General features: G+C 40.2%; 1 protein-coding gene across 3 annotated transcripts in view; it reads right to left on the bottom strand.

The window, feature by feature from the left end:
• Nucleotides 1-23,979, bottom strand: part of SH3GL3 (SH3 domain containing GRB2 like 3, endophilin A3) — a 56,013-nt gene extending 32,034 nt beyond the window's left edge. The window contains exon 1 of one of the 3 annotated variants that reach the window (XM_048318263.1): nucleotides 23,961-23,979. Coding sequence is in view for 1 of the 3 variants with exons in the window: in XM_048318262.1 (XP_048174219.1) it covers nucleotides 10,942-10,986 (45 nt within the window). In the remaining 2 variants the exon portion in view is untranslated. Of the gene's footprint in view, nucleotides 1-10,941; nucleotides 11,084-14,699; nucleotides 14,759-23,960 lie in introns of those variants that run through there. The other 2 variants (XM_048318261.1, XM_048318262.1) reach the window with 2 other exon arrangements.
• Between the last annotated feature and the right edge of the window lie 941 nt (nucleotides 23,980-24,920).

Here is a 24,920-nt window from a genome sequence, read left to right as displayed (position 1 = left end):
GTGATGCAAGCTACCATGCAACTTTATCCTGCATCTGATGGCATCCAGCTGTTAAAGCTGACTGCAGAAACATTGTACCTGCACAGGCAGTGGAAAGGTGTGTGTACAGTGAGATGCTCTGACCTCTTTAATGACCTCTATGCCCTAAATCAGTAAGCTTTACATTACCTTGCCCATTCAGTACTGGTCAATTCATTTCTGCTCTCTTCATATGACAGCTACCATTGCCACTCAGTCTAGTGAAAACCTATGCTCTGTTCTAGAGAATGTTGGCATATTGTCAGTCATAGTTCTGGAAGAGAGCACTACTCTGATTCATAGCTCCTAAGAGGAATTGAATACACTTCATGTTCCCAGAACATTATGTGACCAGTTCCAGCACAATGCCCTGGAATTAAACCCAGAAACTGGATCCTTCACTCTTTTCTCAGGTTAAACTACCCTATTTTATGCAGGAAGATGGCTCCCACTTCCTCTTGCAAAAGTTAACATTAAATACATCACTGATTGCAGCACAGTCCTGAACTCAGGAGGGTCTAGTCAGCTTTCAGCACATCAACAGTCACAGAACTATCCAGGGATGTAAAGCTGTGCAAGTATTTTACAACTTAATGGATTAGCGTGGTACCCTGTAGCTGGGTCCTGCATGAAGTCTGACTTTGTTAGAGTTGCTATAGAATAGCCAAATGCACCATTTTCCCACTAGAGTAACATGCTATTGTTGGTATTTCTTTTACACCATTTGAAACAAAGAAAAAAATCCTAGTTTGTCAAATAGGAGAGATCAAGCAACACATCAATCATAGCCTGCATATGCAGAACAGGAAATCAAAATCCTTAAAACATGTAAATATTATTTACTTCTTAAAACATGGGTAATGTTCTGCATAATTCATGACTACCCAATTGCCCTCCTGCATTTCCACCACCAGAGATTTCTGCTTATTCCATGACTTTACTGAAAATCCATTTAAACAAAAATCAGTTGATCTAAAAGTTCGAGTTTTTTTTTTAAAGGCTGAATATATTGGACCACGTTATCAGGACACCAAGCACTACACATCCTCAGTGCCCACATGCACGATTAGCAGGATCACTTGACACAACTGATGTCAAAGAGCCCTGCCAAAGAGCAGGAAAAAGTAATGGATAACCTAATTCTGATTTCTGTAAAGCCAGAATATACTCACATCACCTTTCCTTAAGTCAGACCTATTCATTATACATTCAACACCAAAGCAGTTTATCTGAGTCTCAGTAATTACTTGGCAAATAGTTTTAAGCACAAGCGTGCACCAGCTACAGGAGAAATAACATAGACAAGATGAGGGCATTTTTAACAGTGACTTACAGCTTTAAGCTCAAAGCTTATGTATTTGGGCCAAATATTTTTAAATCTGTCGAAGTTCAAGAGCTGCTAACACTAAAAGATACGTTGCAAATATTTAGAAGTATTAGTTTTAAAAGTTACTATACAACTATTTATCTAAAGTAAAAACTTCCTTGGCAGTGCCATAGTTTAAAGTGACAGTTTTAGTGAATCCATTACCAGCAAAAATGTGGTCAAGATCATCCACTACAGCTGTGCAGAGGAAGCAGAACAAGACTCTCAACAGAAGCTGTACACAGCCAGACACACTGACAGTCAAAACTGTAATTTTAAGTTGATTCGCTTTGGAATTAACTTCTCCTCACATTAGCATGCTATTTCTCATCATCACTTCTGCATGTTTATCAGCAAGTCTACTTTTTATGCATGAAAAATGACAAATAATCTGTTTATTGCCCTTTCAGAAACTACTTTCCAGACAGTAATTCTTACACAACTCCATTCCACATATTCAAGTTAGAAATTTGTCCTTCAATATTATTAAACTGCTGCTTACATGTTTTAGCACTTAGACGAGCTGTGTGAATTTTAAATCAATATAAAACAGACTGAGAACTCCTTCTCATATCCTTACTTTTTACTGCACATTATTTTGATTTAAATGGCATCATTCCTACTTATCTAAGCTGCCAGTCCTGTAGTTTCCTGTGCTTTTGGTACAGTGTGAAACACCCACATTCTTCTGCCACACAGCCCCCATTACTTGCTACTCAAAGCAATCCACCTGGTTCTGCTGTACGTGGATTGTGCACTTTCCCTTTGAATCAACAAGCATATTGTCTGCACTCTTTGAGAGGCTTCTTGTTTATTTGTTTCTTTCTTTTTCTTTTTTTTTAAGGCATTTTAGTTCACAGTTTTCCCAAGTCGAAGTTCACACCCAGCATCAGAGCACTGTGAAGCAACGTGCTTCCAGTTCCTGGGTCTGCTACAAATGCAACTGAATTTTTAATGGCCTTAAAAGTCTCCTTCCTCAAATATTTTGAAAAATCCATCAACGTGCTTCCAGCAGCGCTGCTGACTTAGCTAGAATCCATGGAGGCCCTTAGAAATACTACCCATGGGAAAAAAGAAAGGACTTAAGATAGCTCGCTCTTTGCTAATGCAACCTGTGCTCATCAAGAGTTGGAAAACCTAAATGGAACAAACAAGTCTCAAGCACTTTAATGTATCTGAAAGTTTGTAATAATCCCTGCTCCTTTCACTCACTTACTAGAAAACCTCCATGTATCAGAGTGAAAAGTGAAGAAAAAACCCCTCACAACCATTATTTCATCACTTTGTTCACCATGACTAGTTTGGAGAGGAAGTCACTGTACATTTTTGCCTTATTTTCGTAACTCCATTTCAAAATATGCCAGTGGTTTTAGGAAGGAAGACACTGTTACACACAACACCACAAACTCCAATACAACTGGGGATAACAGGTCTCCTCAGCTCCATTTCTAAGAAAGACACACACTGGAAAGACATCTCCACAAAGCACAATTCTTTCTAGTAGTAAGAGCAGCAGTGCAGAAATGCACCGCTGACTTCATCCATGGGGACAGAAACTTCCTTCAGCATGCACACAGAATTGACTTCCATTGTTATCAAATTAAACATATGACAGAGAAAACTGAAATAATTTCCAAGAATAATTTACACGCAGAACACAGACCTCTGCAGAATTCCCCAATGAGCTATAAAGCACTGGTGCAAATGAGGTCAAAGGGCTCTGTCCCCCTCTGTGGGGGCACAGGGCTCTGCAGCAAGAAATTCCTACAAAAAAGGCAGTACATCCATCAGTAGCAAGACAAGCCTAGTCCCATGAAACAGGAACCTTTAATCACAGCTGAAGAGATCACTGAAGGGAAACTCTTAATCATCAAATTCAGAATGAAAATGCCATGATTCTTGCATTCTCCATACAAAACAAAGCAGTGGATATGGTCCTTTGAATCCTATGTGGTTACTACAATGTACAGGGGAAAGAACAAGTAGGGGTTATTCAGAAGCTAAAGCCATAAAATGATAAACAGTTAAAGGTAAGTAACAGTTGCTGTGTTCCAGTGCCTCAGGCAGTCATCCAAGCAGATCACACCACACACGGAATTCATCCTAACATCTTTAAAAATATTACTTTCTTTTTAAGAAATTTCAAAAGAGCAGACTGGAACTGCTGGTTCTGAATTGATGAAAGGTTACAGTCTTTGATTACCTATTTCCTCATTTAATGGGTCTCCTTCCCCCCTCACCCTGCACACATCTTTTGTGACCCAGATGCCAAGCTGGCAGGTGCTACGCTCTCTGCGGGAATGAAAGACAAAGCGTTCCCACGTTTGTGACATTCTCTGCCCATACAGATGGCACAGGCACCATATTTCACTTTCTAGCTCTCTCAACAGGATTGCAAAAGGCAAAATCATAATTTTGAAGCAGAACACTGACTTTTTGACCCCCAATCCAACATTTTGTTTATGGCACCAAGTACATTTCACACACACACACACAAACACACGCCCCCACTGTTTTCTGCTGAGGAGATACCATTACCTGAAAATCCCAGTTTCTAAAAGACTGATTGCTCATTCCAGAGGGGTATTAAATACAGTAAAGGTAACTGAAAATACCGTGTTCAACCTTGCTGAACTTTGAGTCAGTGAAATTACATCACATTTATTCGGAAACTTTAATCCGAACTCATATCTACATTTTGCATTTATTAATACATATGCAAAATAAATTTTAAAAACAATATTTTTTTTTTTTTAAACCCACAGCAACTGGACATTGCATCAATAGTCTGGAAGCACATAATCTACTTTTGGTTCTGCCACTGACTAGCTCCTTATCCTTGAACTCAGGTCGCTTTCTAGTACCATATTCATTTGCATCTGCAAGAAAAAGAGTGAGAGCACTAAGACCTACTAGCATTTGCAACACACTCACAGGGAATAAAGGGGCTGTTACTACCTAGGACCACTAATACTTGGTTTTTATATTTCTTTTTCGCTTGGTTAAGAAAATAATTAAAAAATATTTTCCCCACTTTTTCACCTTCGATCTGTAACCTGACTGCACAAGAACAGAAACACTGGCACTCTTAGAAAACAGAATTTTAGAACCCCTTGATTTCCTTTGAGTCCTGGATTCTTAAGTCATGTTCAGTTGACTAATTTCACTGTAGTCATTACAGTTCATTACAAACAAGTACAGTATCAAAAATGCACCTTAATTAGGCTAGCAAAGAAACAGAATTGATTCTCCTCAGAGGCTTGGCATTGTCCTTTGAATAGAAAGTATGTAAGGCCAAGTTATTTTTGTGTTTCACATGCACAGCTGCTGCTATCTGAGATGCTGCAGGAAATTAACTGATATATTCTCCCATCAAGGCATATAACTCTTAATAACTTTGGTAACAGAAACATGTACACAGTGATAGGACACTGGGGCTCTCGAAAATCGAATTGAAGGTGTAACCTGAAATTTGAATAGCCCTTTTCTAAGTGGACTTGTGAAAAGCATTGTTAAAACCTGCATCTTCAATTCTCAACTAGTCATAAAACTCCAGCAGTGCCTTTCACGAACAGAAAAGAGACCAACAGTGAGAACTCAGCACAATACAGAACTAGACTGTGGCAATAAAGCAGGGTGAAAGTGGCATTAACGTAAACAGAAGAACTTGTCCTTAACAATATCATTATAAGACCAAGTCTGGGGTCTATATGGTTTTTACAGAAGCTGTGGAGAATGGGATGCATTTTATATTTGAATTACATATGTGTTTAGAGAAAGTGGTTGCACTGCAACTTCAGGTAACATCAAGTGCTGCTGAAAAAATGTCAATGCAGTGCTGCTGCTGTGCTTCACTTGGCTGTTTGTTTTTCAGCATTGCAGGATTCTCAGGAGCCTGCACTGCGATGTATTATCCAGCATGTGCCGCAGTGACTCAGGCAACAGCAGGAGCTTGGGATGGAGTGCCAGCTCTCACTCGACTTTCAGGATGCCTGTGCAAAACTCTACAGCAAAGCCAAGAAGCTATAAAAGGAGATGAATTCAAGGAGAAAGTTCAGCTCCCACTCTATTATGCCACTCTCTATTGCAATGACATTCAGACTTTCATATATAAATATTTTATGTGTAAAATATAAATAACCTCCTTCCAAATTGCAGCTGCATCTCTGCTAGGTTTCCAATTTACTGCATTATGATCCCTCTATTGCAGGCTCTGAGAGCTGCATTGTTAAAGGCTGCAGAGCACATGACCTCTACCTTCTGCTAACTTGTCCATGTGCTGACTGAAACACTTACAGTTTCTTTTTGCTACACTTCTGCCTTACTGGCAGGCTACCTTAGCAGCTGATAAGAAGCAGAAGTAGTATAATCATTTCTTTCAAAATAGAAACTAAATTCTAATGTCCATATCACCACTGTTCTTCTTCCACAATTCTGTAAGATTTGAAGAAAAGTAAATCCAATTATCTAATAAAATGTAGGAATAGGACAGAAGCTTTCTCTCTACTACTGTCATGGATTTATCATGCCCAGTTCACACTGGCTGTTAAAGGACAGTATCTCTAACAGACTGTATGGTAACAGCTTATAGTCCTGGGAAATAAATATAGCTGCGTGTAGGCAATAAAGTTTCCTTTCATGTCTTACTGTCAGGATCAGGTTCTCTTTGTATAAAGTTTACCAAAGGACTTCCTTTGCTATCAAGCACTTGTGTAACTGAAGCTTTTGTGTATTAACTCAGTGTTAACACAGACTTTAAAAAGGCTTAAATATTATGTCTAGGCTAGTATCTACAACATAACAGAGAAGAAAAATAGTCAAGAGAACAAAAAAACCAAAAAACACCACTATCAGCCCAAATAACCTAACAACAAAATCCAATCGCACAACTTTTTCTGTCTGGGGAACAAGGTGGTCTTGATTCTGAGCTGGTTTTCACTCCAACAGACTGGATCAAAATGCCACATAAATTAAAGGAGCAAAAGCAGAAATCTGGGAGGTATGAAGCAGCATCCCTGCAACTGTTAGTGATAGCTGAAAGTATAAAAACTATTAAAAAACAGTAAAAGGCTTTTTAAAAATTGCTAAAAAAATTGCAGCACTTGAAAAGAGAAATGCCACTCAGGATACATAAGAAATTAAAACAGAGCGTATTATTTATACATTTATTACACTGGGTTAAATAATTTTCAGAAAGCAAAAAAAAGTAGTAACAGGTTTTGGTTGTTTTGGCTGGAAAATCTGTTCCCCCTTAAGCTCTATCTATAGACAATAGAACCAGCTCCTGATTCACATTCTCTTGGAGCCTTTCTTTCTCCACTGACAATAGGAGAAGGTTTAAGAACCCAGCCTGCAGAGGCTACAGTAGCTGTTGATGATCCCATTACAAATAAGGTATTCACAATAGTTGTGAATATTGCTAGTTGTGTTTCCTCAGAAAAGCCTTACTTTCCACTAGCTCTGAGAAACTAAGCCCAAGAAATACAGTATGAATAAGCTGTTGAGAGTGAAACTGCTTCTATACACAGCCTTCAGCTACAATTAATTAAAAAAATATTTTATAAGTGTGAATTCAAACTCAACAGCAGATTTCCTATGCCAGTATCGTGGCTGAGCTTTCAAAACAGCCTAGGGGAGTGAGGTTCTGAGCTCACCAGCCTCCAAGTACTTCGAAAAATCCCACATCTTTACACAGAGATCCTCACCTGGCTGTGGTTTTAGAGCACAGCAGAAATCAGAAATGTGTCTGACACCTATTAAGGCTTTCTTATTCACTCTCTGTGCCTCCTGCTTTTCTAAACTCTAAAAATACTCCCAGTATGCACCAGAAGATGCAGTCCTTCCACCACCTGGGTTATCCCACATGCACAGCCACCACGAGAACAAGGGCTGCAGAACCAGCAGGCAGAGATACACACACCTACATCAAACGCTTTCAAATCGAAAACAGGAAAACAGATCAGATCTGGCAGAGGCTGAAAGCGACAGGACACAAACTCTCATTGCAAACACAACTCCACGAAAGTTAATTTAAAAAATTATATTTGAAAATACATTCTAAAAAAAAAAAAAAAAAAAGCTGAATTTCATGGAGGTTGCACATGAGTTAATCAGCTTTGAGAAACAGCCTGGCCTTGCTTATCAGCCAGTGAGAGGTGGTAAGACACTTCATGGGTTCTGCTTGGTATTTCATTAGTCAAATGAGTTATACTCAAGGAATCATCACTGATATTTAATGGAGAGAATGGAAGTGATCCTCATTGCAGTCCACTTTCAATTAAAGAACTTCAATTTAAACTTACAACCTAGTAAGCAGAAAGCATAGTAAAGAAAATTCTAATAACGTGAAGGGTATTATCACTACATAACAGACACAGAAACTTTGAGACACATCCAAGCTTTGGGTCTATCCATCCTGTGACACCAGGGGAAGCAATCATTAGGGGACAGACAAGGGAGTAGCACTGCAGCTTTATATATTGGAATGTACAGAAAAACAGCTAAGACCCTACTGCCCCTGGGGTGCAGACCTCCCTGCGGTAATTTCAACAGATACTGTAACCCAAGAGTTCTTTCCTAGATCTCACTACCAGACACTTCAGTGAAGAACAACAAACACATGCAATTTTCAATGGGAAAAAAAATACAATTGGGTAAAAAATTCTAGGGGAAAACCATCAGAACACTTCTTGTGAATTACTGGATTGCAAACAGACAGACCCATGGTGACTTTTTACTACACCAACCAAGTTTGCAATAGCGTGTCATGCCTGATTTTGGCAAGGGCGTCAGTGACCATAAGAAGTTAGCTGCTGACCTTTCATAAAGCAAACACTCATTTACTTAACTGTAACTTCAGACAAACCAAGCTGACGAGCACCAGACAAACATTCCAGAAACCTCAACTGCATGTATAAAATCATAATTTTTGCTTTTCTCCTGGACTCCTGCACTTAGAATTTAAGCCTACACACAAAGGTGATCACCACCAGTCAATGAAAAACCTGTACACAAAGACACACAGAAGAGGCAGGCCTTTTACAACAACAAAACTGAAATGCAGTTCTTTTGCAAAAAAGTTCAGTGGTTCAGTAAGAGTAAGCAGAATTATTCCATAACTCCATTTATTTTATTTTACTTAATCTTTTTATACTCTACATCAATACTACTCTACATTTCCTTTAGAACTGTAGTTTATTTATGGAACAGAAGTCTATTTTAGCATGGACACAGTATATATATGGATCTTGTCACTTTTTTGATATTTATTCACATTTCTGAATGAACTGTTAAATACAGACTGTCTTAATACACTTGCTTCAGCCTTCAAATTTTTTGTCCTTAGGTTCTGTCAGCTTTCAAATATTATTCCTTAATCACATGCCCTGGCACAAGTCTCATTCCCTCCAGTATTCCTCAATGTCCTCTGGGACATTTGCCAGTTTTTGTCATCTGCCCCCATTCTCCTTTGGGAACACTAAAGGAATTAATTTCATTCTTTCCCCAAGCAATGCCTGTCTCTGCTGTTAACAGTTACCATTGGCATCTCTCAGCCACTCAATACACAAAGGTCTGTGTCTCCTTAAGTGATCCCACAGTACTTGGAAATGTAACAAATCTTCTGTAGAGAAATACCTCTCATGCTCTGCATTTGCTTACTTTAGCACTTTGTAAAAGAATTCTTCTAAAAGATGGAATCCCAGTATTTCCACTTTTCATGTTCCACCTTACTTTTGTCAGTCAACAACTTTCACACCTAGGCATGACTGTGCCTCTGTGTGTCAGAGATAAGCAGTTTCATTGTTTAGACATGGGTGTTTTGATCCACTATAGATATATGTTATTTCTTCTGTTATTTTCCACTACTATTTTGCCCAACATCTTATCTGAATTCTTACAGAATGAGCTCCTAAGAAGTGTCTTATGTTACCTCATGTAGCAAAAAAAAAAAAAAGTATCTTATTCCTGGACTTTAATTTCCTAGTAAGCAGTATTTCTGTCCATAACAACAGACTTTTTCAATCAACTGATAAAAAATTTCTTGCTGAGTTCTACATTTGAAAATGAGTCAAAACGTTACTTTTGACCCTGAGAAGAAGAATATTCTTATGCATTGCAGTTCCTCACTGTATTGAATACTGGAAGTCATACCACAACTTTCCAATAAATGTGGTCAAATTCAATATATCCTACAGTTCCTTTCTGCCATTATTACTACCTTTATCAGATCCCATCCAACCTTTTTTGTTTGTTTGTTTACCTGACATCTGAGCAGGATTAAGTAACCTGCACTGTTACTAGTTGCAAGACAAGATGACTCTTGTGGTTACCTCTCAAACTTCCTCAGTTAAGTATCTTCTGCATCTTGAGTTACAAGCTTACCACAGCAAAGGCCGCATCACTTACCAGCATGTCAAATGCAAAACAAGCCAAAAATCTTTAATAACTTGTCCTTGGATTTGTTTACCCTGCAGATCGAGCATTTTCTCAAAAGAACAGAGAAAGTTAACTAAAAGATACCAATTCACAACATTTTTCAGGATCAGTACATTCCACGAAAGAGAGCACACTACTGAAACATTAGATACAAATATTTAGCATCTCTGTATGCAAACGAAGTGCAGATTCTGCACTTGGGCTGCTGACAAGCTACAGAGCTGAAGGAAGACCTAGAAAGACGACAGCCAAGCATTCAATGAACCTTTATTTTCTTCACTCTCACCAAGACGAGCAGCTGTCGGATTTGACTGAATAGGTTACGGGTTAATTTCGATATTACCATTATCATTAATGACAGCCAACACAAATACAGATCTCTTTGACGTGGAATGAGCAAGCAAAGCAGCTGAGACTTCCAAAAACCTTCAGTGGAAGAATCCCACCGCAGCCACATCCTGAAGCCCCGCATCAATGCGGGGTTTTGCACTGGCACCATCCTGCCGTGGAATGCAACCAGTCTACCTGCTTGGCAGAAAGGTGTTTCTCTCTTAAAAGAAACCAGCTAAACTATTAAAGCAAAGCACATTTAACAGAGAAAAGAGATAAAGGGATCAGGAGAAAATGAAGATTCACTCTAGAGAAGATAAGGGTACAGCATCTAGAAAAGGAGGGAAAACTCTAGAAACATCTGATACCCTCTACAGGACAAATACATGGCATTCCAGGTAGGATAATAAACCAGCAATTTGTGGAAGATTAAAACAATGAACTCTTTAAGGGAAAGCTGCTACCCTACAGGCTGTAGCTTTAACTGAGGCCTCAAAACACGAACACGAACCCATCATTAAATAACAATTGTTAATCAGTAAAGGAAAGACATGAAGCCCCAAGCAAAAGAATGGAACGGGCAACCTTCTCTTGCGAGAACAACACAAGAAGCTGACAGGCAAAAACACAGGCAAAGGACCCGGAGGTAACGCTGAAGGAAACACTCCCCGGAGATGCCAGGGTGATGCTGCCACAGACGGAGGAGGCATCCGCCGCGCCGTGCGGGAGCGAACGCTGGGCGAACCGCCCATCAACAGCAAAGCCCGCCCGGGCCCCGCCGCTCCCCGTACCTGGCTGGCTTTGTGAAACTGCTTCTTGAGCCCCGCCACCGACATGTTCGAGCCGCCGCTGCCCCGCGGCCGCCCGGGCCCAGGGCCGCCAGGTCCCGGCAGGTCCCCGCGCCCGGCCCGGCCTCTCGCTGCGCCCTCCGCGCGCCGCCGGGAGCATCGCCCTCCGCGCGCCCGGCCGCCGCCGCCCCATTGGCCACCGCCCGGCCGCATGCAAATGACAGCGGCAGCGGCGCCCGCCCATTGGCCATTCGCGGGGTTATGCAAATGAAGCGCTGGAAGACGCCCACGGCGCGCTGTCGCATGGAGACAGCGGCGGGAGCCGGGCGGGGGGACGGGAACCCACGGGGCACCCACGGGGAGCACCGCACCCACGGGGAGCACCCACCGGGCACCGCAGCCGGCACGGCACCCACGGGGAGCACCGCACCCACGGGGAGCACCCACCGGGCACCGCACCCACGGGGAGCACCCACCGGGCACCGCAGCCGGCACGGCACCCACGGGGCACCGCACCCACGGGGAGCACCCACCGGGCACCGCACCCACGGGGAGCACCCACCGGGCACCGCAGCCGGCACGGCACCCACGGGGCACCGCACCCACGGGGAGCACCCACCGGGCACCGCACCCACGGGGAGCACCCACCGGGCACCGCAGCCGGCACGGCACCCACGGGGCACCGCACCCACGGGGCACCGCACCCACGGGGAGCACCCACCGGGCACCGCACCCACGGGGAGCACCTACCGGGCACCCACGGGGCACCCACGGGGGGCACCCACGGGGAGCACCCACGGGGCACCCCACCCACGGGGAGCACCGCCCGGGCACCCACGGGGCACCGCACCCACGGGGGGCACCCACCGGGCACCCACGGGGCACCGCACCCACGGGGAGCACCGCCCGGGCACCCACGGGGCATCCCGCTGGCAGGGAACGCTGCCCGAGCACCAAAAGGCCAGTCAGCTGCCTGGTTCCATCTGTCTTATGTCTAATAAGGCTGAAAACGTCTCATAATGGGTCTGTCTCATTTCTTATGGTTCAACGTAGCATCTCTAGCTGAGCTCATTAACCTCAGGTCTATTATTGTAGGTAGTAATTTAATTATAGCTCTTAAAACATGAAAGCTCTTGTAGTAGTCCAGAACACACCTGGTTGGTGCTGTGCACCAGAACAAAATCCACTTGGTAGTGTGATTCCAAACCTGCAGCGATGCTGCTCAGGGTTCCAAAGGGCACAGTCCCTCACTCAGAGGAGCAGATGGACTAGAAAGAGCTCTGCTAAAAGGATGTTTTAGTTGGTTGGTTGGTTGTTATATGAGGGATTGATTGGTTACATACTGAAATACGACTGTGTATCAGGAATGTGCTGATATAAACTGGAGATGTGGCTCTGCCTTCATGGGAAAGCACTTCCAAGCGACGCTTAGATTCTGGGGAAGATAAGCTCTGTGATAATGCTGCTTGATCCTGGCTGCAAGGATACTTGGGAGTTATGATTCAGCTGAAACTTATGCAGGGACCTGGGGAGCAGTTCAGAAATAAGCTTTGCTGGCTGCAGCAGGGCTCTCTGTCACTCACTGTCATGCTCACTGCATTTTGATTGGGTTGGGAGAGAAAGGCATTTCCAGAGTGTGTTATAATTACTTCTTTAGAATAGCAAAGAAGAAAAAGAAAGGCATTTCCAGAGTGTGTTATAGTTACTTCTTTAGAATAGCAAAGAAGAAAAAAATATAAGAACTTTGAGAGTGATTTTCATATTGTAAATTGGGAGAAAGGAATCGCTGTTCGCACTTTTTAGAAAAAGTTATTATACCACTAAGAAATTAAGTGTAAAGACAAACACATTAATGAGTTAAGGATCTGGATATTGCTTGACAAAGGACTCTCTGTAGAAGAGGCAGAAGAGAAAGCAAAGAGGAGAGCACCAGTCAGCATTTGCTCTGGAAGTTTTTGGAAATGTTTGAAAGACGCCTGCAATTACCATGCTATCTGGTGCCACCTGTGTCTAGGGAAAGAGCTTTTTCGGCCTCCTTACAAGTAAATATGATTACACCTCAGACACCTGATTTCAGCAGTTGTTTCTCCTCCCTAATTGAAACTGGCAGCAAGATGTTAACTGCCAGGGCCAAATTAGGTATGGCTTAAATTAGCGACACATTTGTAGACACCTCAGGTGAGGAAATAAGGTCTAAACGAAGATATTGGAGCTCCATAAAAGGAACTAAAGCAAGCTCTTACTGTACTATGGAATTAGGGAGAGAAGGCAGCATTGGCTAATCTTCGCCTTTAAGAATGGCTGGACCAGAGCAAAGAAGGAAGGGGTTTGAAATAAATCGCTGTGGAGGGGAATGAATAGATTAGGGAGTTGCTGTTGCTCTTAGCTGTAAAATTGGATTAGATAAAGAACTTTAATAAGGCTGTATGCCTACAACTTTTTTTTTTAATCCTGCTTGTAGCCCAAGGATAGCAGCCATGTTGTCTCTGCCGAAGTGATACAAGAATTTGCAAGTGGGAAATGCCCTGTGGAAATTTCACTTCAAAGCCTAATTGCTCAATGACACAGACAAGGTGAAAACCTAATTAACGAGCCAGCTTGAATAGTCTAGGTGTTAATGACTTGGTGGAGGCACCCTGAAAAACACAGGTATTCAGTTCAGATACAAGTAAAAGTTATAGCTTGGAGTCAGTAATACAAAGTGGCTAAGGAATGTTGGAAGGCTTTATAATCACATAGTTAGATCTCATGGAAAAAAAGGATTGGAATTTCCTGGGTGATAATCCTTAAGTTTTATGCAAAGTTAGTGATTTAGTCTGCAAAATGAGGGAAATGAGAAATACTACAAAAAAAATGGGAAGTGGTTCAGATAAATGCTGATGCGATGGTAAAAAAGCTTCTCTTAAAGGTAACTGTTACAAGCAGAAGAGGTCAGGGCATAGTAACACAAGGGCAGAGTGAAAAATACTTCACAAAGGGGGCCTTCAGGGCAAAAGTTCCAGATGTCTGTGTATTTAAACAACAATTACAGCTCCACTACTCAGGAAACATTAAGTGCATGAGAGGAATCCATAATGGCTCCAATATTTTACTGAATCAGGTGTGCTAAAATGGACAATGAAATTTGTGCAAACTGAGAACTCCTAACTGGGTTCAGATCAAGGTAGTGACTAGAAAATATGCACTGCCTGCTTACATGGGAGAACTGTGCTTGAAAATGGGTCCTGTGAAATTCAAACAAGATAGACTCGTGGATAAATGGTTAAATTTATAATTCACTTGCATTTCAGTACGGCTAATACTATGGAAAAAACACTGTCAGCAGAAACTCCATCTAAGGATATGGCAAACAATCTCTAAGGTGTTTGGTTTTCAATGAACAAATCATCTTACTATGAACAAATCATAAACTAGAAATATTGTTTAAATTATCTAGAGGCATCTTAGCATTTGAAATTACTTGGAATTTGAAGCCAACTCCATCCACATTCGTTTGAATGTCTTAAAAATAATGAAAACTGTCATTGAAATACAATCTGGGTCTTTAGTGGTTACTGCCTTAAAAGAAAACATCAAAAAGGGGAGGAAAGATGAGTTTGTGATTAAATTCTATTGTATTTGATTCTGGGCCACGCTGACTACTTTATTAAAGCACTTTTTTTTTAATATTTAAGCCTTAAGAAAAAGATAAATTACTGTGCATCAGCTTATCATGCAATACATTTCAACACAAGGCATTAGGAGACCTTGGATGTACTCACCTGATCCAGGATAAGAGCAACTACAGTGAGCAAGACTCTCAGACATGATGTGATATCCATTAATGGTCTGTAAGGATTCTCTGTATGTAATGACAGGGCAGATTACCTGGTTAGTTTTCATGTTAGTTGTCAAAATTGTAGCAATAGGCTGTGTTTTTTGTTCACAGGAGGAGAATATATTAGAAACTTATTGTGTAGAAAACAAGCATTTGGAAAAGATGATCCTCTAGGAAAAATATGCCATTTGAAAGAACAATTAGCCAATAACCCATTCTACAAGAGCAAACTTGTAGAAAGCCTTCAAAATAAAGTAGGCTCAGATTCATCCAATTCGACAATTCTAGAATAAAGAGGGGATTACTAAACTGAATTGACATGCTTAAGTTTTGACTCAAGCAAATGAAGTAATATATAACATAGTGTTCCAGAGTGAAATCCAAAGGACTAGAACACTTGGTGAAATTGGTCCCAAATGTCATCCATTTCATTATTTTACAGGTGTCACACAACAAACTTGGGAGCTGACACTGCAAAAGCAATGCCAGCAGCAAATTACCCCAAGAACAAGAACAGAAGCGAATCCTTCTGCAAAAAATGCCCAAGACAGTAAGGACATCTCATGTACCTGTTTCAGCAGCCTTTCTATATACTTAAATGAAAGAATTATTTATAATTAAACAAAAAAAGTTGGTCATACGAAGACACGTTCATGCGCAGGAGCAGGCCAACACAACGTTTCTGTTTCTCCAACACTACCAAGCAATTCCGCAGGTCAGCACATTCTGCACAGATAAACTGGCTCAGGTATTTTTGACAGGGCTTTACATTGCAGTATACATTTCATAAGAAATCATAAGGAACGGAAAAGAACAGACAGTTTTCTCTGCACAGCCAGCACTGGCCAGAACTTGGAAAGCTCCCCATTCCAAACGGACGCTTCTGGCAGTTCGAGCAGGAATATGTGACCCTGGGGCCAGCAGACACTCTGGCTAACCTACCGCAGTTGTTTAGGATGCTTATGTTTGCTCCCCAGATCTTCTAACTAAATGTAGCTCGTGAATTATTTTTGGCATATGTGACTGTTCTTCTCAAGCTGACTTTCCATATGCGTTGCTTTACCATTATCCAGATCTTTGCTTTTCTTGTCTCCTTCCTGTGTTTGTATTCCACATGCTTCTCCATGATACTGTACCTACCTTCTGTCCTCACTTTGCTAAATCTCTGGCTGTTGCTCTGCAAGTGTCAATAACAAAACAAAAGTTTGTTAGGTCTTATGCCATTAAATAATAAAGATGGTTCTAATTACGTATTTCTTTTAAAAAGACATATAAACAATTTAGGTGAGTTCAAAATCTAGATAGAGGGGTTTTTTTTAAGTTACATATGTCCGTACTATAAGTAGATACTCTAATTTTGAAAACTCAACAACCTACTTTTTTGTGTATACAGCTCTGTCATTCTGAAGCTTGTAAAAATTAGTAATCCTAATCTTGCAAATTATACCATGTGGATGGACTCCTGGACAGTTCCATCTTGGAGATATTGTAACTTTTAGGTGCCTATGTTGCTCCAGGTATCACTAAAAAAACAGGTTTTGCAATTAATGTATTACCTGGGTACTCAGTGCTCTCAGAAAACTCTAGACTGCTCAGAAAAAAATTAGTTATGTGTGTAAATTAAAACAAAGATGTGACTGCCCAAAATTACTCCACAGAGGAAACAAACCTGAAAATACTGGAATATTACTAATCCAGTATACCCAGAGCATTTTTATTTCCTCCTCACTTGCAGTTTTCAACCTGCTAAACCATTGGAAGAAACCTGTAAGATGTTTCCTTTTGGATAGGTCTATTGCCCTAAATGGAAACATTTCCGTTTTCTGACCAAATCGGAAAAAACATCACTTAAACTTTGAATCTCATCATTGTCAGTGCAGCAGCATTACTTCACACGAGCAGCTGGTCTGCCTGCTTCATCCCTCCGTGGATGTGCTCCCTCCAGGGACTGCATCCCCCCGAGTGCAGATCCCTGCGTGGGGCTGCTCTGGGAGCAGCGGTGGGAGCTGCGGTCTGAGCACAGCACGGCCAGCAACGGGAACCGAGCGCCTGGGTACCAGCGGGAGCTGCTCCGTGGAGGTACAGCAAGGTAACAAATCCACCAGGAAAGGCTGGGTTGGGAAAAAAACCCTTTTGCTATTGGAAAATACCAAAAAGAAATATGTGGCCATTTCTGAGCTGAAATTAGCCTCTTTTCTGGGGAAGAAAAAGCAACCTATTGTAAAACCCTATTTGATTTAAGAGAAAAACAAATGTTGATGGATCAGCAATAACCACAGAAGGAACATCTCTCTTTGTGGTGGCCTTTCTGAAGTAGCTATGTTCCTTCTGATTAAAGAGTAAGGCAAAATAAACTCTTAACTTTTGATGAGTCATTGTAGTAATGTGGAGAAATGTTGCTTTGATTTAAATAGATTATACCCGAGTTCTGTGCTGCTGATTCACAGGTGACAAAATAAAAGTACTGATTGTCTGCACACAGCTGCCTGTGTTCATCAGAAAATGCTGAGACTCTCATTGCTGACAATGCCAGCACAAATTTGAAGTTGAAATGTTGCTAGGAGAGTAGCACTAGCTTCAGAAAGGTGTGAAGGACATTCACGGTCACCTTAAAATTACTGTACCATAAACTACTGTATCATTCTGTTTCAAAGCAGAATGTTGTGTAAACTGGATCACATTCACTGTCTGAAACCCGATCTAGAATTTCATGTAACCGTTATTGAGGTACAGAACAAAGGTTTAAGTAACATCTTAGCAAGTCTTGATCTTTATAATGATGTTTTTCAGTGGAAAAAGGCCCCACTGAAAACCAGCACATACTGCCTTGCCTTGCTTAGAGAATGCAATGCACAAGCTTTTAAAAATCATGATTTATTCAGCTTTATCAGAGAAATAAATATATAATCAGCAAGAAATCTGAGTAAAAATCTGCAAGGACACAGATTGCATGTAGTGAAAGGAGACAAATAGTAAAATGAAGTAAAAAATCCAGTGGTTTATCTTCTCCATGTGTAAATAGATGCCTAATTCTATTTTAACTTGCAGAACAGAAAATTTTAGCAACTCTGTGACACAGAGTCCTTATATAATACACAATGTGAACATTTCAAAGAGTTTGACTGATTTTTAAAAGCAATTTGAATATCAGTTTGAATATCAATTTGAATATCAATTTGAATATCTTGTAGCAAGTTTGTGAATATTCAGGCATACCTGAATTTAACAAAACTTTTACAACGTAGATGTTGTTTTGCTTTCAGTGTAATTTAATAGGTCTTTTGGGATCTGCCGTGTTTGAACATCTGGGAAACATCATATGTTGTCTGTTGATCAATGAGGCAACAGGAAAGGCATGATGTGACACAGATGTTAAATATGGCAATACTCCATAGACCAACTGGATCACAAATGGGAATGATCAGACTTTGAAAAATCTGATTAAGATTCATTGACTGGATAAAATTCAACACTGTTTTTATTTCCCTCAAATTTCCTAACTGGTCTTATAACAGTATTATAGTGGGTATTATTGTGGTCAATGAATTATTGCAAACTGGCTTATTTGGAGGAACAAAACAATGTAACTGAAGACAAGGACTTTTACTATCAAATACTCTACAGGAAGATGAATACAACTTGCCAGATCCCTGCTGTCTCATCGTGAAGATTAATGTCTACTACTGGATAACTCTGCCACTTCTCGTAAAACAAAGAATATATAAAGCAAATTTATTGCATTAGTTTAAGCCTCTGTTAATTGACTAACTGCCACTATAGTAAGAAACCTTTTTCTCTCTCATATGCAAAAGAGAAATAGTGTATATGAATTCCTTTAACTGTTACCCAGGAATGCCACCTCCTGGCTATGTACAGAAACGCCCTTTGAGAGGGAGAGGGGGGAAAAAGCAGCTTTCATTCCGTAGTTCCCATAAAACCATTTCAGTTAAATAGATGTTAAAAATATGTGAAATACAGACATGCCTCCTGTCAGACTTCCTATCTTGCTCGTTGAAATGTAAAGGTACTCAGATATTTACTTTTCTAAAGAAATTGTGTGGTTTAAAATAATAAACACACCTGACATTGACTTTCTGTAGAAACAACCTTAAAGCTGTTGTATTTAAAGGTAGCAGCTGAATCAATATCGTGAATGAAAATCTGACCTTACTGAAGCTGACAGGACTTTTGCCACTGACTTCAGTGGGGCCCAAACTTTCAGCCTGTAGTTTTTGAAAGTTGCTCCTATGAAGTGGGTTTGAATTGTCAGAAGTGTTAAAGGAAAACAGACATATATTCTTCTGCAATTCAGTGGGCACAGGCTTATAAAGGGGAAACTGGTTGTGCAAAACAATGACAGTAAAGGTTTTCAGAGTCAGAGATCTCTCCCTCCCTATGATCAGATCAGATTAGCTGTTGCTTTTGTTGCTTGAACTTCTCCAAAAATAGCCTTAGAGCTGTTTGGTGTTGCTAGTGCAGGAATATGTTCCTTGAAGCAAGCATATAATCACGCTGCAATGGACTTCCAAATCAAAGCAGAATTCTACTCTGGCTGCTAGAATGATATACAGACAGCAGGGTAAACAAGCCAGGGATTTTCTCCCACCTGGAAAGCAAGTAAGAAGCATTTCTCCAGTGCATGAAGAAGATTATTTGGGCAGACAGAAATGGTAATGCAAGCTGACAAATCACTTACCCTTAATGGGGACACTGGACTGCTTTTAATTTGCCAAATCTATGATTCTAATATTTTTTAACGCTGTTAATAGGCAGTAATTTCAAGGACTCCATGGAACAGTGTTTATTGGAAGAGACTAAAAAATGGTGAATGCTATTGTATCTTAATAACAGATATCTGTCATGTGTGATAAACATTTTCCTTACAATTAAAAAATTTCTATCTAAATACAGAAGATACTGGAGGGAAATTAGGAATTTTATTCTTTTTCCTTTTTAAAGTTATATTAATTTTAATGAGTTTTGATAGGCTGCAGATGTGTGGTTTTTCTACAATAAATAAAAATAGCATGAAGTTTTAACACTTCACTTTTCTTATTCCCTTTTTTGGAGGAAGAAATTAAAAAACAGGGATTAAATTGAGATTAAGCTGTCTCTCTGCTGTTCCTACAGTGCCATGCTTGCTTGTCTTTCCTGATGTGTCATCTTGAAACTATGACCCAGGCACTGATACATGGAAAGCAGGTACCCACTTACTCAATCCATCGGTACAAATGTCCACAGAGTTTGTTTTTTCTCTCAGCTGCATGCTCTCGACATGTACACTAAATTTTGACATATATAATAAGTAACAGAAAACACATTTGTGAATCCTGCTTTTTTTTTTTTTTTTTTTTAATTTTGACTTAAAACATTACAGGGCTTCTAGGATTCTTAAAGTACTATGCTTTTTCTTAATGAGGGCGATTGTGATGAGGGTGCCAAAGAAATGATAGCGTGCGTTAGGTGATTTTGTAGGGTTTTTAAGAGGAAGGCAGGGTTGAGGAGACAACTGCTCAAGAGAAAAAGAGAAAAATGTTCCAGCATGAACCTGTTCCAACAATTTGCTCTAATATTAGTGATACTATCTTCTATCTGTAGATGGCAGTGATCTCCCACTGCCTGCTTCAGGAGGAAAGGGGGGAATGATGGTGGTAATGAAATACTAAAATTAAAACCACTGTGCAGAACAGATGTGGGGAAGAGAAGTCATAAGATATGGGAAGGCATATGCTTTACAGTATTTCATTCGTGTGATGAGAAGATGTCATGCCATCTAGAATCTATAAATTTCTGTACCAAAGGATTTTGATGCCAAATTCCAGAATATTGCGTTTTGAAATTTATCTATGATTAAAACCCTTTGTTGGCTTTCTGCACTTCTTGTACGCACCTTAGACACATTTTGTTATTTTAAACATGTTTATTCAAATAATACCTGCTGTTTTCCTTCCAAACCCCTCTGGGTACTTAGCTACCTCCTTCATCAGTTGCTCAGCAGGTCTATTACCCTGTTTAATTTTTAGCTGTTTTTCTGTTGACACTTGCATTAGTTTTCACTTTCATTCAAATAAAATGCAGTAAACAGTGTATAAGTCCATCTGGGTGTACTTCAGTGAAGGGTGTGATGTGAAGCTCACTGAAAGCAATGAGTTCTTATTCATTTCAGTAGGCTTATGATCATGCCTCCCAAAATCTACCTTGCTTGGTGACCGGCAGATAGACTTTTCAAAATGTAACATAAAGGCACTATTTTCAGTTGTGGATTGTTTTTATCTTAGTGTTTCTGCCTGAAGAATTTCAAAATATAATACTTTTTATGAAGATCAGACTATAAGAACTACATTTTTGAAGTTCTATTTCATGTGTCACATGGGCTCCTAGCATCAGATTTTAAATGGAATCTAGACACAAAAATGCAGATGAGGTGCCTAATAGGATTTCAAACATCGTCTAAATGCATTTAAAAATTTCCTTCTGAAGCTTATAAATATCAAGGAGATTTTGAGTATTGTGGGGATGAAGATGCCTACAATGCATGTATATGCAAAGTGGACACAGAGAAGTACCTAAGCCAGTTATTTCTTAAGAGCCATTGTTTTTAGTAGAAAGTGTCTCACTGCAAAGAGAAAAAAACCAAAATTATTCCTCTGCTTCTAAGGCAGCCCAGCCTAGTGTAGATGGTATGAGCATTAGATACCTTAGAGTGGCACTGAGACATTCCTCAGCAAATCATGAGCAACTATCTGCTTCAGGTCCTTCTATTTAACATTAAGCCATTCCTTTCCTTGCTGCTGAAAGAGGTTTTGCAATATCAGCACACCCAATCTGCAGCCACTGTTGTTTCACTGCAGTCGAGCAGAGGTTTGTCAGTAGTATGACCAGTGGCAATTTTGGCCTCTAGCGCAGAAAGCCACCATAAACTACTGTGCCTAAATCCCTTTTGGAAAGCCTAGCTGGGAGTTTTGCCCTTGTGCCCAGGAATGTGTCACATCCAGGATGTTCTGGAGCAAAAAGGACATACACCCTTCTTCCCAACAGTAGGCTTTCCACACATTCCAGTAGTAAGGTAAAGCCATCTACCTGGCTTCACTCTATTTAGAGCTTTCTACACATGAATCCTACATTTTCTCCTCTGAATTTTGTCACCTCTTTCTTGCCATACCAAATAGCTTTTCTTTCTCTTTACTGACCACACTCTTCAGTTCCTTGAAAAGCAGCAGCAGTTTCTCTAACTGATCTGTCATACTGCTTAACCTGCAGTTCTAAAAATGAACTTTTTTAATGAGTGAATGGTTAATCTTTATATTCCATTGTCAGAAAAATAATCCATTAATCTGTTCCCAGTATGCAGTTTCATAGTATGCACTCTCAACCAAAAGCAAAAAAAAAAGGGCAGCTAAGGAATTGTGTATGGCCTTATTGCCTGTAATTTACAGATCACAGATGTCTATATCCAGACTTGCCTTTTCCCTCATACTACAGGCAGGGCACAGTACAGAAAATTCATTTTCTTGACCATCTTATATTGTTCCAAAAAAGACTATTGTGAGATATGAAATAAAACCTAGGTTTAATATCTCCACTCATGCTCGAAATGCACACAGTAAGATCCCTTCTTTGGGAGTTACTTTTGGTCGCTTCACAAAAATGTCACCATTGGAATTTTGCAAAAAAAACTCATTTAGTAAGCTGTTGGCCCAGTTTGCTTTAGATACAGCTTGAACTCAAAGTGTGCAGGACTCTGTATAACTCTCCCATAGCTTCCAGTGACACTGCCTGACTTGCAGTGCTCCTGTCTATCCTTCCTCCCTTCTGCTTCTTCCCTTTCTCATTCTTTTGCTCCCTCTCTTCATCTTTCTAATTCATTCCACATGTCCTTGAATATGTACCATGCAAGCTGCTGTTTTGCATTCAACATTTGTTTATCCTGGGACTTATCACAGTATCTGAGAATCTCATAACTTTCACAGATTTTTATCCTCTTGAAGCCTTTGTGAAACAAGGAAGTGTGTGTCAATTTACAGGTGGGGAGTGGTCACACTGTAGATTAAGTGAGGTGCTCAGAGCCCTGCTTAGCCGTGGGAGCTCTATTCAAGTATTTCTTGGCTCCTGATCTGCTGTATAGATTGAACATTCCTGTCGAACTACATCTCCTGCAGTGCACCACAGTCTCTTCTCAAAGTGAGGACAGGCCATCACTCCAGCATTTTTGGCTTCTGGGAGATACCAATTGGCTGGGGAGGCTCTTCTTACATTAGAACAGGGACATGAGACAAAAATTCAGAAATTTCAGAAAACCCCATTGTGACTTTTCACAATCAAAATTAATGGATGGGTAGAAAAGAGAATGTGTGTGGGAATGGGTTCAAGTATCTGACCTACATTTCCATTCCCCCAAAAGAAACCAAAGCATCCTAACATAAAGAAAAAAAAATTCACGCAAAGCAGATATTTTACTCACAAACAGTTAATGATCTAAAAATGTCGGCTTCTGAAGAAAATTCTGTAATGGCCCTAGTTGTATTATAGAGTGGAAGAAAAAGCACATAACTAAGATTTCATTAGAGTTATCTTTTCCTTCTCATTTCAGAGTATCTGCTGTAGATGTAGCCAGCATGCTTTTTTGCAATAAAATTCACCTACCTGTACATCCACACAGTAAGTCTCTTAATGCTGGTTCTAAATTAATTTTTTTTGAGTTATCAAAACATAGGATGGTGTATCAATGTTTTACAACTCAAAGGGGAAGCTTCCAAAGCAGTGAAAGGAAGGCTCACATAAGGACTGAGGCTGGCAACATGTGAAATTTGGGTGCCAGGTTATTAAGTATTCTGATTTAGCCACGATGTGAAACTCCACAGTGAGCTCTACAAATAGCTTTGCTGATACTGAGGTAGTGACCTCTGAGGCTTTCATGTGACTGTGCTGCCAATGGGTTGTCTGCTCCACCGGGGTGCCACTTTCCTTTGATTTATCTTTGAGTCTGAGGAATTTTTTTTTTTTCACTGTAGTAAGAAAATCCTATTTCAAATTCATCATTAGAGCTGGCCCCAGTGGATAAATCCTAGTAACTAGATATTTATTTTACATGGATATATGTACTGACTTTAAAACAAGCCTCATGCAGATAGATGTCTGGTTTTCCTTATCAATTAAGGGAGATGGGGAAGGGAAGAAAAAGGGGAATATATAATAGCTCACTTACCTGAGAAAAGCTGTGCAGCTGGGTGTGATCTGTTGTATAAGGCAGAAAATACGCCTCTAATCAATTGTACTCTCTTGGAACCTTAAAAAAAAAATTGGTTTATAGCAAATGTTATCCTACAAACTTGGTGATTAAATAAACATTCTGATTACTTCTGCACTTTTCTGCAGACCAAATAGGTCACCATAAATGAAGTTTTTTAAAAAAGAGAAAGAACAGAAAAGCAACAAATTAAATGTTTGTGTAAAACTATTCTGGTAGTGAGCCCATATCTCCTGTTCTCGGGATTCAAATTGCTTTGCCTAGTGAAAATGTTTCAAAGCTGACATGCACAAAGATCCTGCATTCTGCTGCAAGCATAACTTCCACTGAACTGTGTAAAAATAAGGCAAGATACAATGTCAACACTAAGAAGAAAAGGTTAAGTTACAGTCCTTGTAAATTTGATGGGTATTGCATAAGAAAGCCTTTTTTCAGTAAATCAGTTTAGTGCTATTTTCTGTTCAGTATTAAAAACATTGCAGCAAAATCAAAAGTTTCTAGATCTATCACGAAATTGTGAAAGTAGCATTTCTACAGGCTACAAAAGATATTTTAAATCTTCAGAAATCTCATCAGGGACTTAATCTGTGTGCTGAAATTTTGCAGAAATTGGCTCTATCACCTCTATGCCCAACTGCCTAAAGTCACCCACAAAACTAGAGACGTATTTTAGCCTCTGTTCAATGTTTTATGCAAGAGAGACAGTAAGGAGAGTAGTGTCATCTCCACCCTCACAGCAATTACAGCTGCTGTGCAAGGAGCTCAGTCCAGCTAGTTTCAAGAAGTGTGTTTAATGCTAAGCACTAACAAAAATAAACCACATTAGCTGATCATACTCCGAATATAACACAAAGGCTATTGCACCTTACTGGATTTTCCTGCAAAACTCCCCCCAAAATTACCTTTTGCACAAAGGAA

The sequence above is a fragment of the Corvus hawaiiensis genome, chromosome 13 (genome assembly GCF_020740725.1).
Source record: "Corvus hawaiiensis isolate bCorHaw1 chromosome 13, bCorHaw1.pri.cur, whole genome shotgun sequence".
NCBI lineage: Eukaryota > Metazoa > Chordata > Aves > Passeriformes > Corvidae > Corvus > Corvus hawaiiensis.
This window is presented reverse-complemented; position numbering and strand designations above follow the sequence as displayed.